General features: G+C 41.3%; 1 protein-coding gene across 1 annotated transcript; it reads left to right on the forward strand.

The window, feature by feature from the left end:
- Window positions 1-1,812: 1,812 nt before the first annotated feature.
- GATAD1 (GATA zinc finger domain containing 1) lies at window positions 1,813-6,736 on the forward strand. Its single transcript, XM_054637600.2, has 5 exons — window positions 1,813-2,265; window positions 2,381-2,506; window positions 2,800-2,859; window positions 3,919-4,102; window positions 4,898-6,736. The coding sequence occupies exons 1-5, from the start codon at window positions 2,050-2,052 to the stop codon at window positions 5,086-5,088; spliced, it is 777 nt and encodes a 258-aa protein (XP_054493575.1). The 5' UTR covers window positions 1,813-2,049; the 3' UTR covers window positions 5,089-6,736.
- The last annotated feature ends 8,640 nt before the right edge of the window (window positions 6,737-15,376 follow it).

Consider the following 15,376-nt stretch of genomic DNA (forward strand, 5'->3'; position numbering starts at 1 on the left):
CTGATAAGTATAAACAGCTTGAAAAGAGATGAGGGTAAATCAGTATTTAAATCAAAATTGAGGAATAAATTTGGCATCTGAGACAAGAAAGTCAAATTTGGTGTGAAAGAGGCATGCCAGAGGTGAAACATAGCTGTCCATGAGCCAGTAGCAACCCAGGCACACTGCATCAGCAGCACGCTGCATGAGGGGAGCATCTATTAATAGATCCCTGCAAATTTGTGTCCACTGAGGACAAGACAAAAATCAATTTCATTTGCACCAAAGAAGCTTTAAATAAACCTTAAGAAGAGAAACTGAATATGGGAACTAAGAGACTGCAAATCCTCATGCATGACTGGGCATTTCTTTCCTATCATCCGACTAGAAAAACATCTCCATGGGATGGCCCAGGGCCACGTGAGTGGCAGGAGGTGAGGAAGCACTGTTAGATCCATGGTTCCTACATCTGGCTCTCAAAGCTTCACAAAGGCACAAGTTCATTCCCTGGCTTTTTGAACTACTTGAGACATGACTGAGGCTTCATACAAGAGGGGCAGAGCATCATGGAGTGGTTTGTGTTTGAAGGGGACCTTTAAGATCATCTAGTTTTAACCACCCATGCCATGGGCAGGGTCACCTTCCATTAGACCAGGCTGTTCAGGGCCCCACCCAACCTGGCCTTGAACACTTCCAGGGATGGGGCACATCCACAACTTCTCTGGGCAGCCTGTTCCAGTGCCTCACCACCTTCAAAGCAGAGGATTTTTTCCAAATATTTAATCTAAATGAAGGCCCAAACTGGCATATGTTGATAGTAATATCCACTAACACTTTCTCCTAAATCAGGACAATCATTGCAATCCATCTCCTGTCCCCTGATTTTCTGTTGAGCCAAAGAGTGACAACTATAAATCCTTGAATGACAGCACCTGGTGTGGTGGTGTTCACAGGGGTCCCAGGACAAGAGAAGAGATGAGAATCTTGACTCCATGTTTCAGAAGGCTGATTTATTATATTATTATATATATTATATTGAAAGAAAGTTATATATTAAAACTATACTAAAAGAACAGAAGAAAGGATTTCATCAGAAGGCTAGCAAGCAATAGAAAGGAATGGAGTGATAATAAAATCATGTGACTGACCAGAGAGTCCAAGACAGCTGGACTGTGATTGACCATTAATAAAAACAACCACATGAGACCAATCAAAGAGGCACCTGTTGCATTCTACAGCAGCAGATAATTATTGTTTTTCTTTTCTTCTGAGGCCTCTCAGCTTCTCAGGAGAAAAAATCCTAATGAAAGGATTTTTCATAAAATATGTCTGTGACAACCTGGCATCCCCTGCAAACAGGAACAGCACCAGAGACGGCTTCTACCGTACAGAATCACAAAATGTTATGCGTCGGAAGCTGCCTTAAAGATCGTCTAGTCCCAGCCCCTCTGCCATGAGCAGGGACACCTCCCACTAGACCAGGTCCTACCCAGCACAGGCCTTACCCAGCACAGTTTTGAACACTGCCAGGTTTGAGGCATCCACAGCCTGCCTGGGCAACCAGCTGCAGCATCTCCCCACGTTCACAGTAAAGAATTTCTTCCTAGCATCTAATATAAAAGCTCCATCTTTCAGTTTGTACCCATTCTCCCCTGTCCTGTTCTGTCACTGCTGTTCCTGACAGAGTCCCTCTATGGCTTCCCTGTAGGTCCCCTTCAGACACCGTAAGGTGCTGCGAGGTCTCCACAGACCTTCTCCGGGCTGACCAGCCCCAAAGGCACCACCGGGCCTCCCCCGGCCGGCCTCCCCCCGTCACCGGGACCGACGGGACACCGCTCTCTGTGCCACGGCTCGGGCCGAGGCGAGAGCAGCCCGTGAGCGGGCCGGGCTCCGTTTGTCCCGGGGCCGGGGTCCGGCCGCCGCCAGCAGAGGGCAGGCCCGGCCCTGCTGCTCCCGGCCCCGCCGCAGCCACATCCGCCGCCGCCGGGAAGGGGCCGGCGCCGGGGCCGCTGTGGGCGCCGCGCTCCCGCCGCTCGCTGTCGGGCCCGCGGGCCCCACGCCGGCCTCAGGATGCCGCTGGGGCTGAAGCCCACCTGCAGCGTGTGCCGCAGCACGTCCTCCTCCATGTGGAAGAAGGGCGGGCAGGGCGAGATCCTGTGCAACAACTGCACGGCCCGCTCGGCGCCGCCGCCCCCCGCCGCCTTCGCCACCACCTCGGCGGCCGCCGCCCAGCACAGCAACGGCGGCGGCAGTGGCGGCGGAGGCGGCGGCGGCGGCGGGAAGCAGGTGAGGAGGCCGAGGCCGAGGGCGATGCAGCCGCCGGGGCCGGGCGGGGCTGGGCGGGGCCGGGGCCGGGGTGTTCGGGCCGTCCCCCTCGTATTCACGGTGCTGTTCCCCGCAGAGCAAGCAGGAGATCCACCGGCGCTCGGCGCGGCTCAGGAACACCAAGTACAAGTCTGCGCCCGCCGCGGAGAAGAAGGTTTCCACCAAGGGCAAGGGCAGGAGGCACATCTTCAAACTGAAAAACGTAAGGCGGAGCGCCTGTGCCGGGAGCCTGTGCCGGGCTGGGGCGGCCACGGAGCCCACGGGAGGAGTGGGACGAGGAAGCGGTCATGGGAGTTCAGCACGCACTTCTCCACATAAAATCGTGGAGCTGAAAACGTCAGCTCTGTTGCTTTGAGCTTTCGTGTAATGATGTTTGCTAGTTTTCTTAGAAGATAATGTATTTGTATGTTGTCTAAAAAGAAAAACAATTTCTGGAACTTTACGGTTGATTTGTTTTAATGCTCTTGATTTTCTATTTCTGTATTCTTTTTTTAGCCCATCAAAGCTCCTGAGTCTGTGTCCACTATAATTACAGCAGAATCAATCTTTTATAAGGTATGGTTGATGCAAATCTGTTTTCAAAAATGATTCTCCTGTTTCTGTTTCCAATGTCAAGAATTATCATGGACAGTGAAAGCTCTAGAGATACAGTCACAGAAACTGTTCTTCCTTGCCTAACAGTTGTGTAGGATTTTGGTTTGCCATAGTTATTGCCGTTAAGTCTTGCAGGGTAGTTTACCTAAGTAGCTTAAATAGCTACCATTGTCCCAGCTTTTTCTCTTCCAATTTTGTAATTATTGCTGTCAGCATTTTTAAACTTAACTTGCACTGTGCAGAGGTCAAGTGACTGGGGATGATTATTTGGACTTGTGTGATGTTTCCTACCTTAGGTGCAGAACATATTTCCCATACAGGGGGTGGGTTGCAGTGCCCCAGCATCTCAGCTGGCTCCCATTTGAGAGCTGGTGCAAGCAGTCCCAAACACCCTGGGAACAAGATCTGTTGGCATTTGCAGTGAAGCAAGAGGGAGCCTCCTCACATTCGTGCTTGAGAGCAGCTTTACCAGCATGCCAAAGTGTTGATGTTCTAAAGTTTTGAAATTTGCTTTTGTTTCCCAGCAGTACAAGCAAACAGAATGCTTTTTCCCCCTTTTCCTCCCCAAAAAAGTCAGGATAGGCAGTGGGAGACTGCACAGCCAGTGGTGGCCTGAGATTCCATACTCTCCAGGGACCTGATGCTTCATGCCTGGCATTCCAGATGGATCTCTTGTTTGCTGTTGACCAGTTCAGAAAAGAACTACTGTCTTGTGTGTCTGTTTTTATCAGAAATTCCTAAGAACTATGTCAAAGCTTCTGTCCTCCTTATGTAGAATGTTGCTACTTTGATACTTTGCAGTGTTGTTGTGAATAGGCTCGTTTGGGGTTGTGTTCTTTTTATCTGTTTTAAAAACCCCTTTCTTTCTTATGCCACCATTCTTTTGCATGTGGCTGAATTGAAGCTGCCTGTCAAGACTGGCATAAATGAGGACAATTTTGGGTACTGATACTTAAGATGTGAAGTAAAACTGACGAAAATCGGGCTGTTTGATTTCAGTGTCATTTGTATGTCTTCTAGGGTGTGTACTACCAAATTGGAGACGTTGTTTCAGTGGTTGATGAGCAGGATGGAAGAACGTACTACGCTCAGATCCGTGGGTTTATTCAGGACCAATACTGTGAAAAGAGTGCTGCACTAACCTGGCTCATTCCTACACAAGCCAGCCCCAAAGACTGTTTTGACCCCGCATCCTATATCATAGGTAATCTCTGAGCCTTCACTTTGTGCAACTACTTGGATGTGCCTATGCTAATGCACAGTTGTTTTCTTTAAATGAACATTTTAGCTTCTCAAGGTATTTTATGCACGTTCCACATTTTAGACTCCAATCTTGTAAACATCTCATTTACTATAATAACACTTTTTATTTATCTTGTATATATAATATGATTATTGCTATTGCAGTATGTGATTATCTTATACTGTGATTATCTGAGTACAGTTTGTGGGTACAATTACAGTTGTGCAGCTTTAAAGATTAAATTATTGCTCTATAGATAGGTTTAAACCATAGTAACTTTGATTCTGATATACCAGTCCAAGTTGTTTCTTTTAAAGTGACCTGAATTACTTGATCTTTATCCTAACATAGCATGCAAGCACTGGCACAGAGACTGTTCTGCTACTGATGATAAAATTGGTAATTCAGAAAAGTCCTTCTAACAGGCAGGACACAAATATAATGTATTTTAAATAAATTAACTACAGTATAGAATAGACTGTAGTTAATAAAATAGAATATAATGTATTTTAAATACATTAACTACAGTATTCACTCAAATATTAGAGTGCTTCAAGTGGGATGGAGGGGAAGATCAGGCCAGCAAAATTAAAGGTAGAGGTTTCTTGCCTAATAAAGGAGGCTGCCTTCCTAGGAAAGCCATGGATTGCAAAGACAAATTCTGTAAGGGAATGTTGCCTGTTGTGGCATATTTTTATTCAACATATTTAGTTTTATGCTCTTATGTTTTGTCTTTGAATTTATTTTTTTTTCTAGGACCAGAAGAAGATCTCCCAAGAAAAATGGAATATTTAGAATTTGTTTGTCATGCACCTTCAGAATATTTCAAGTCTCGATCATCTCCCTTCCCTACTGTTCCTACAAGGCCAGAGAAGGGCTATATATGGACTCATGTGGGACCTACTCCTGCCATCTCCATTAAAGAAACTGTAGCCAATAATTTATAATTTTTAAGGAATTCTTTGGACTAGTTATTTTGTGTGTATCCTCCAGTTTGTAAACCCCTTACAAGAAGTTTTAAAAATTATAAAATGTGCCGGTTTATTTTACAGATTATGATATTTATTTTTTTAGATATATCAGACCTTTGAAGTGGAAGTTTTCATTCCAGTTGATGCATCATTTCGGTGCTCTGCTCTTCAGACATTATTGCTCATCTTGGGACAAAACCACAAGTTTCATGTCATCTTTGACATCTTTGCTTTTAGTATTCATTCTTACTTTTTAAGTTATTTTCCAGAAGAGGAGTTTAAAAGATATAATCATCCTCCATTTTATATGACTGTTTAATTTAGTTAACTGTGACTGCTGGTTTTATTTCCTTCTTAAATAATTTAAGACTAGCTTCACCTAAATACTACAATGGCCAGTGATGCAGTTAACAGTTTTCTATTACATGGAGAGGAGCGATCTACCTGGATTTCTTCAGGCTAAAACCTCATCCACAAAGAGGGACTCTAACAGTCACCTTTTATGGGGATTTTGTTAATCTGAATCTGAAATGTGGGCTATGTGTGTAGCTTTCTACTAAACTTACTTATATAAGGACATAAATCTCCTGGAAAATTGAATGTTTATTCAAAAATTAATGCTATTTGCCATCCTGGCATTCTCATTGCAGAAGTGTATCTGCATTTCCTGAGCAAGCCAACACTGACATATGATTTGAGTTTCAGACTGTTACTGTTTGTTTGCCTGTTAGCTTGGACTCATAAAATTGATTTTAAATTGTTTTTTGAGTCTTCACAATTAATGATGGTAAGAATAAAAAATGGTCAGGCAATTAAAATTTTAAAAAATCAATAATGGGAAAAAAAAAATTATGTATTGACAGTTTCAGCATAACTACGAATATGTATAAATACCAGAATGGGAGAAATGCCACATACTAAAATACCAATGAAGTTTTCTGCCCTAAACTTTTTACAAGCCAGTCAGCTCCAAACACAGTGAGATGTGCTTGTAATGGCCTGAATTCCAAGGGCTTAGTGGTTCCTGCTGCCTGTGAAGGATGAGAGCTGTAAGTGGCCTTAAATTTAAATGTACTGGTATTTTCTGGGTTTTTTTAAATTTTGTATGGGCATATGTGACCAGCACCCAGAAGGCCCAAATCACCTTTAAGATACTGCATGAATGCATGAAAATGTTGACTAGGCTTATATTCTAACTTTATGAAAGGCTTTGATTTAAGATGTAACATATCTGAAAGTCTCAGGTATTGACAACTTTCAGTACAGTGGGACCTGTGAGGGCCGGAACCAGACAAATTTGTTTTGGCCTGCAGCTTCTGTTCTGCCCTCTTCAAATACAAGGAAGAACAATCAGCCTTAAGGGAGTAGATGCTAAAGTTAAGGGATACTGTCAGTAATTCAAAATGCTCAGAAATTAGCAGTAGATTGGTAATGCAGAGTTAAATCTTAATCTTCAATCACTTACAAAGATGTGTGCCTGTGTTCAGTGTGTTGCAGTGATTAATCCCAAGGTGACCTCCCTTCTCTCCATTCTCTCATTTCAATTCCTCTGGGTTTTTTTCTTCTTATTTCTTTATTAACAATTCCAAGAAAATAAAAATAACAAATCCTATATTTACAGTAACCAGAGTGACTTCTTTGACTCAAATGCTTTCCTTCCTTTCTCTGCAGTCCACAAGGTTTTCACTTGGGATCACTGTAAAGTCCCTGTGCTGCCTCAGCATGACCCATGGACCTGTCCTCTTCTGTGGGCTGTCTTACCTTATCTGAATAACCAGGGTTGGAAAAGGCCTTGATGGTCATTGAGCCCAATGAAGTTTAGCTGTGTTCCTTGTCAAATCCTCAGGAATAATGAGGGAAACAATGCTTTACATTGTTTTGGTTTTTTCATTTGGTGTACCTTATAGGAACTCAAAAGTACTTTTTGCCATTTGCCTTATTTGTCAATAAATTGTAACATAAAAGGTGTTAAAACTTAAAAACTCATAAAAAAAAACTCATAAACTTAAAACATAAAAACTCATTTTTCATCAGAATACACCTTTCTAAAATTCAGTGCTGCTGGCGATTCAAGTATTATACTTCTAACTGCAGTCTAAACAGACAACATTTTTTTTTCAGAGAGCTATATGGAACAACTTCCTTTAGTAAACACTACATATTTTTATTTTAGTTTAGTTTTTATTATACTGGGAAGTGTTAAAAATAATTCAGATGAACAAGAATTCTGAGTGTAAGGTCTCAAAAGAGAGTGGTTTGCCGGCAATGACTGTTACTAAAGTGTTATACTTCATTTATAGGAGTTTGAATGGTTGCACTGTCCTGTTTTTCTTGTGTTCAGAACATCACCCAGTAACACAGGGAAAATTATTAACTCTCCAGACAGCTTCTTATGGATGGACAAGCTGAAGAGTGGGACCTCCAAGGGCAACATCTCTGAAAATTCTTCATCTCTTTCATATTAAGAAAATGGAGGACAAAATGAAGACCTGCAAAAGGGACTCGAGCAGAAGGGATATCAGAGGAACCTGTGGGGACAGGCTTTGATGCCCTGCAGCTGGGGGAGCTGAGCTCACCCATTTCTATCTTCTAGCTTGGCAATTCCCCATGCCAAAATGTAGGAAGGTTTCATATTTGTATCACTGGACTTTGAGTGGATACACTGCTGCTGAATTTATGGCCCCGGGTTGAGCTCCAGAGTTGTGACCAGCCAACAATAATTTTCATCAAGGCATTTAAGTTCTAAAGATGGAACTTGCAGCCAAGAGCTAAAAGCCACAGAGCCAATATAAAATACTGAGTACTACATAGACATGTGGCCTGTGCCCTACGGCACACATTGCAGGAAATCTGTGGGAGGAGTAGCCCTTAACTTTCATGTGAACTTCACTGTACCAAAACAATACTTACTGGAGAAGGGTTTTCATTTGGGCAATGGCTTTGTTTGGAGCAGAATACTTTCTGGGAAAATGTGATGCAAACACAATGGATAAATAAGTGTGTGGCTCCTTGAGCTCCTAAAATGAATCTGGGGTTCCTCTCTTGCTGCTGTGCTGTGTTACATGACAATCATCTCAATCATCCTGGCAGAGGCTGGATTAAACCCCTACAGCTTGGTGTCCAAGCCAATCCAATAGCTTTGCTTTCATGTAATGCAGCCTTCAACTTAAACATTAATATTATACAAGAAGCAAAGCATACATTTATTGTGGTTGTTGGTTTATAATGCATTATGATTAATAAAGGCTCTAAATAGTCTTACAGAACTGAGAACAAAAATATCAATAGGTGTAGTATTGAAGTGTAAACTGCTCTTTACAGTTACTGAATTAGGAAGACTAATTATAATTTTATTCTTTTTATATTTTATAAAATAAAATTATATTTTCACACAGATAGAATTGGTACATCTGTTAGATAGGAGACTACATCCCTCCAAAATTATGGAAGATGAGGATTATGTGCCCAAGCAGAAACACTTTTACAAAAGTTAACAGTTGTTAATAGTTCTTTTTGTGTGCTCCCTACTACACAATCTCGTGATCACTGACAACAGAATTTTTTATTTGGCAATTGTTTCTCTTTCACCCACACAGTCACGCTTACCTTCAGGAAGACTACATTACTTTTTTTTCACTCAGCCCTTCTAGTTGGTGATTTATTATACTTGAATTTAGCCTACAGCTTCAGTGAGATTATTTTTCTTTTCTGGTTTGGTAGCTTCAATCACAAGAACAACTCATGGACAACATCTCCAGGTGGTTCATGCATCTTTATGAAATGCTTCAATGTCTGTTTAATCAAACAGAAGTATTACTGGAATCTAGTTTTGATAGAATGTTGTTTTAACCAGAACATATCAAGATTATCCTGTGCAGGGCATTTAAACTCAGAACAGTTAACCTAGACTCCTGCTTACATATGGCAATTGGGCTCCTGCAACATCTGTTGAACTCCTTCATTTAGGGAGAACAGAGCAGGAGTATTCCTCTTTTCTCATGAAGCTGTCTAGGGGCAAAGTTGCTTTCAGTAGTTCCACCTGTCTTCCTACACTCCATCAGTGTCTGTGGGCACTTCTTTGCTGAAGACTATCACACAAAGTACCCTGTTGTAAACTGGCTCTGTCAACTGATCCAGGTTTGAAACACACCCAACACCTTTCCTCTTAACAGAAATCTTCCCCTAGGGAACTTCAGTAGGAATGTTCAGTTTTGTATTCAGATGGTCGAACTCTTGATAATCCTTCTCAGTGTATGTAGAATCCTACACAATTGATGTTCCCTTTCTCTCCAATTAGGTTACTTTTGTATAAAATTACACTGTAAGGCTGCTTGTGGTAGTGAATCTGAATTAGGTAAGCAGAATTTGGGAACTTCTTCTCTCCTAAGCCTAGATTTCAGCAGGTCATTAAGAATTAAAGCAAAGAGTAACCTGTCCTTTTAATCTGTGTGCCCATCTCATATATCTATTTCCCAAACTGTGGGAATCCACATAGAGAATTTTCCAGTTATCTCTCCTTAAGGAATTTCTTGGAGTGTTCTTAGGGCTCTTTTTCTAAACTATGTTTAACAGACCACTGCTAGGCAAGGTAAAAGACTTGTCTCTTCTTTATGAGAAGCTGGTGGCAACTGTGGAGGAAATGGAAGTAGCTTTGGCATTTATTGTTGGCCAAAACAAAACCAAAAGCAACCACTTCATGCCTGCAGAGTTTGCATGAGTATGGCTTAATTGCTCTGTTGATAAGTGGAAATGATATGTTGTAACTTAACATATCCTTATGAGGCTATACAAAGGAACAAATACTGGGACCGTGCCAGGGACACACATTGCAATGTATTTCCTTGGTGGGCTCTCTAGTCAAGCTTAACCCAGCAGCTCCTGAATTAAGTTGAGGCCATCAGGAAAGAAGCATCCACCTTAGCTTTTAGTGACCAGCAATATTTTTGGCACAAAGGTCAAAGATAAAAAAAGTAAAAATGTCTCTTCTAGAAAATTATTGTAGAAGTCAGTGCAAGATCTGGGTAAAATCTGTTTTTAAAAATCTCTTGTCAATTTGGTTTTACCCACCCACATTCCTGCCATAAAGGAATGGCATGTGTGATAGGCTGTTTGTTTCTGACATCCCCAGTTCTGCTCTATCCTTTTTGATGCAGTGGGATGTAAACAGCACATAACATTTGACAGCACACATGAAGGAACAGAAAGGGGTTTTTGTGAAGGAATGCTTTCTGAAGTCTCTGTTCATTTCTAACATTCAAATTCCTTTAACAACAGGCTGGTGTTTAATGGGGGATCATCACTGAGGAGTAACAAGCACTAGACCCTATCACATTATTTTTTCTTTTTAATAAGACATTTCGTCTGCCAAGTACGGTCAAGTTTTGTGAAGGTCTTCTGTAGTGTTTTATTACCAACCTTTGTTTTTCACAGGCCTGAAAAGCTTACTCAAGAGGGGTGTTTTTCAGCTGCTGGTGCTGTTTCCCTGTTCAGTCCCTGTCAAGGTCAGATGAATATGTTGAACACCACGGGTGTCTCTGTTACACACATGCAGTGCTGGGACACAGGCTCTGGGCTGGCCAGTACAAGGCATGGACATAATGAACAAGAAAAGGGCCTCACCAGTGACTGAGAGACTGGGAATACCAGGAGAGGGTGAGAGCTGGGACTGTTCAGCATGCAATAAAGATGACTTGGTGGGGGAGGGAAACTTACTGTCTAAATATAGGATAAAAATATTTATCGAAAGCACAGAGATCCACAGCAAGACAATCCTACTTTAGGAGGATCCACAGCAAGACAATCCTACTATAGGAGCCTCTATAGCAGCATTCTGTTAATTCTGCACTTCTAGTTTCCTCTCACCAAACCTAAATAGTGGAGCAGACAGGGAATTAATTCTGCAAATACTTGAATCAAAAACAAAGCAAAAGAAGTCCCCATGCAATGCTGTCAATTGAGTATACATTACAGACCTCAAAGGGTTTTTTAATAGTTAATGTATGAAAATGCTATCCAATGAATACAGGCATACAGAAATAATCTGAAAGAGAGCCCAGAAGTCAAAATTAAATGCCTCTTCAGCACTCAACCTGCATATACAGAAAGGTGTATCAAATGCTTGAGAGATGTATATGCTTAGACAGAGCTCATGAATAGAGAAAAACATTTTGCCGGTTAAAAACATTCAGCAAAATTTGAATATCACCTGATTCAGCATTTTCAGTATTCTGATTAAAATATACAGTCCATGATACATTGTGATATGCACAACTATAGCACAAGCTTTGAAGACTTTAAATGTAGCAGCATGATGTTGCTGTATTACTTCATGCTTGGGATAAACTTGAAATTAAATAATCAAGTTTTGTTTCCACATTCTAAACATTTTTAATGTTTAGAAAACCTCACGGACACAAATTCTCAATCCACTCATGATTCCCACGAATTTCATTATTTGCAAAGATAACTGCCAAGGAACTCCAGGAAATAAAAGTTCACTTATGAGAGGCCCTGATATTTACCTTCCGTGCCATGTACAATGTCTTTGAGTGTTAATGGGTACTGTGTGCAAGACCTTCTCAAGCAGTGAACTTTCAGTGTATTGCCTTTGATTCCAGCTACAGGAAGAAAATACCTGAAAAAAGATAACATTAAAAAAAATGGCATCTCAAACACAGCACACCTTGCTTGAGAGCATATTTAGAGTAGGTGACCTCTGACATATCCTGAGCAGAAAACAGGGACTGAGGCATTATTTCTTTTTCAGAATCAGCTGCTGTGGGATGGCAGTTTCCCAATTGCTTTTCTAGCCTAGTTCCTCCAGCTATTTATGATATTATATGTACCCAAAGAACCAGTTGGTAATATTATTAATGAGAACATTTTCAGCTCCAGAAAGCTGAAAAAACATGTGGAGATCTCTAAATAGTTAATTTGGTCTGTGATCCGTCGTGACAGCCAAAGGGACAGCAGGGATTCCAGCTGCTTCCCTCTGCTAGGATCAAATGGGAAGGGTCTGAATGCTCAGGCTCCCATGGTCAGACAAAGGCACAGACTGTGTCTAAACACAGGCACCACACTGATCAAGCAATTAGATAATTAGAACAACTTCAACATAGCTAAGAAAAAAAAATGTTATGCACACATTTGTCTGTATCCAAAATACCCAGTTTTTTGTCACCTTGAAACTGAGCTTTGTAAGTGACCTTCCTTGTAACAATATGCTCTATCTGTTGTTAAACCTTGTTTTCTGTCTTTTAAAAGGACACAAGAAGTCTATCTTGCTTCATGTTTTGAAACATCACTACCATCCATCATCACCACATCTTAAGAGAAATGTTTTACTGTTTTGCCTGTGCTGCCACTCTTGGATCTTTCACAAACAGCTGTGAGGGCATTTATAATTTTCCATCAAGTGTGCAGATCATGAATATCAAGACAATAAAATCAGAAAACATTTTAGCCTGAAATACTAGCAAGCACTGTTTTGTGGACATTCACAAAAACAAACATTCCCACTGGGAAGAAAAGTAGTTTAAAGTACAGAGAAGAATGTGGAAAAAATTGGATGTGACATGCAATATTGTCCCTGGTTATGCAGTCCCAGTCAGAATAGAATCACTGATCATGTTAAGTGTCTTGAACAAATGAAGTTTCCTAAACTCTGGAAAAATTACATTTTAGATTTTTTTATTTGTTGACATTTTCTTTTTAGCTGTAACTAAGAAGAAACCTCTACAAAATCACATTACACATGTTTCTTTAATTATATGAGTAGGTCGTTAGAGTAGCATAGTCTCTCTTCTCAGGGTCAGAACAGTATCTTGTTTACAACACCTTGAATTCATTACAATCTACAGAGAAAGAAACTTGGTCTTAAAAAACAAGAACTGTTCTTCATAAAATACAGTCCTTCATAAAGTACAGGGAGTTTCTCTGCATTTTGCTACAGTGCCCAAATTATAAAATCAGCTCTTGTTGCCATAGTTGGACCCACCTGGGTCACAAGACTGTAAATCTGCAGAGATGAAACTGTACAAGTACTTCAATGCTGAGAACATATGCTGCTTGCAAAATAATAAGGAAAGCATGAAAATCTGAGATCTGTCTTATTGATACCTGCTTTTTAGTTTCCATAATGTGGCTTTTAATTTTTCAACTGCTAACTGGAAATGGTGACTTTCTTCATCAGTCACATACAGAGAAAAAATATCAGCAAGAATAAAAAGATTGAATTTTCAAAGAGGTAACTAATGTTACACAACTTATGTGGCAAATACATCTTGCAGTGCTTGAGGGGAAACATTTGCAAACCAAATTTACTCGTAGCATGACAAACTGAGAGCTGACAAATGTCAGAGCAGAACAGTGCCTGCACAGAATGAGTGCAATCCTACACATCTTATGACACCCCCCTGCTGCCACTCTGCAGTCTGAGAAAATGATGGGTTCAAAAAGCACTGCACAGGGCAGTCTCTTCTCTTGGCCTTGGGTTGCAATTTCAGGTTTTTCTGACTGTTCCCTGTAAATGTCTGTTAATGTATGTGAATGGCCCAAGCTCCATCTCACCGAAGAAGAGCCTGTGAAGAGGCTGTATTCCACCCTACAGCCTTTTCTGGAATTCATTTCACCATGCAGGGAGCTGGGATAAGATATCCACTTAAAACTAAGAAATGAAATTAGTATTTCTCATAAGCATTTCTCTCTCCAGCTGCTCAGGGAAGAAAGAGCACCTTGGGGAGGCTCTGCAGTAGCTCCCAACCATGGCCCCTTAGAAGAGATCAACTCTTCCTTGTGCTCCATGGTACAGGGGCCCTGCATCCCTTACGGACAGAGAGGAACACCCCCATGTGTCTCCGGCCACCCCAGCACTCTGCCTGCTCCCCACTGCAAGAGTTCTGCTTCAGACCCACTGTCCTCACCAAGACATGGCTCAGCCAGCAGGACCTGCAGTGCTGGGCAGCTGCTGGGGAAGGACAAAGAGATCCAATCACCTAAGCATGGGAAGAAGGGCTGGGGTCAGTCCTAGAGGACTAGGACTCTAGTGCCTAGAGGCAGATGCTGATGTGAGGGAAGCCAAGACCTTTTTCTCCCCAGGATCTGTAGAAAAAACAAGTTTCAACACGCTGACTTCAAGTGGGTTTTTCCTACATCTATGTTTTATACCTGTCCTTAATGAAGGACATTTTGATCTTTTAACAGTGAAGAAAATGTCTTTTAGACATTTAGAAAATGAACAGGTTTTTAACTACTGGGAAAATGGCCATTAGAAAATGGGGATAAGATTTAGTTCTTGGCAAACACTAAAACAGTAAACCACCAAACAGCTCCTGTTGTAGCCTTTAAGTATCTAAACAAGGTCACCATCCTCGAGTTATAAAATAACTTCAGCAGTGCTTTGGCAATATACAAGCATTACAATAAAGTAATACATATTATTAAGAAATCATTTTATTTCCTGAAATTTGGCAATAATTATGGAAGTGGAGATTAGCACTGAATCTGTAATTAGTTTATCTGAAGGACCCAGTTACCTTCCCAACAGAAAATGGGCATAAACCCATGTGGATGGTTTTAATCCTGCCGGTGCTAATGCTGGAATTATATAAATTGGCACTGATGGCATTTTGTGGGTGGTTTCAAACATTTTGGTTTTTATTCTTTGCTTTTTATTCTACAAAGCTGCTGATCTCTGGAAATAAGGGAAATTTGCCCAACACCTGCATGACCTTAGTAATTTTTGATGTACCAAAATCCATGTCCACACTGGGTCTCCACAAGCTCCATACTGTGCTGTAGCTGTGCCTACATAGGTAGTAATCATCCCTGCAGAATCCTAAGAGCTGATTTTGTGTAAACACTGAAGGACAAGCGCATCTTTTTGTACTCATGAGTTCCAGACTGACTTTGTCCCTGGGATATCAGTCTTCACTAAATCATTTCAACTAATTCAAGCCATTAAAGACTTTTGGAGACTTTAAAGACTGGTGGGGGACAGCACTGCTGAGAGATGCAAAATCTGCCCTTTACCTAATAGCAGCTGACATGACTGTTGTAGGACACTACACAAAGGCCATATACATGAAAGTCTCACAAAAGCCCTGCCTGCTGTTAGAGGATAGAGAGGATTGATTTCTCCCACTTCTTTTCTGTTAATCTGATTTACACTTGTGACCTAAACACCAGCAAACTGATTTAGCATTTCTACTACTGCCTGAGCATCTGGAAGTATTTAATCCTGGACCTCTTTGTTGCATCACTGCAA

Source organism: Agelaius phoeniceus, chromosome 1 (assembly GCF_051311805.1).
Source record: "Agelaius phoeniceus isolate bAgePho1 chromosome 1, bAgePho1.hap1, whole genome shotgun sequence".
Lineage (NCBI taxonomy): Eukaryota > Metazoa > Chordata > Aves > Passeriformes > Icteridae > Agelaius > Agelaius phoeniceus.

Excerpts from the sequence above, each read along its gene's own strand:
- GATAD1 (XM_054637600.2), top strand. The coding sequence starts at position 2,050 with ATGCCGCTGGGGCTGAAGCCCACCTGCAGCGTGTGCCGCAGCACGTCC. Across the intron at positions 2,266-2,380 it reads GCGGCGGCGGCGGGAAGCAG|AGCAAGCAGGAGATCCACCG; the intron begins GTGAGGAGGCCG and ends TGTTCCCCGCAG. Across the intron at positions 2,860-3,918 it reads CAGAATCAATCTTTTATAAG|GGTGTGTACTACCAAATTGG; the intron begins GTATGGTTGATG and ends TATGTCTTCTAG.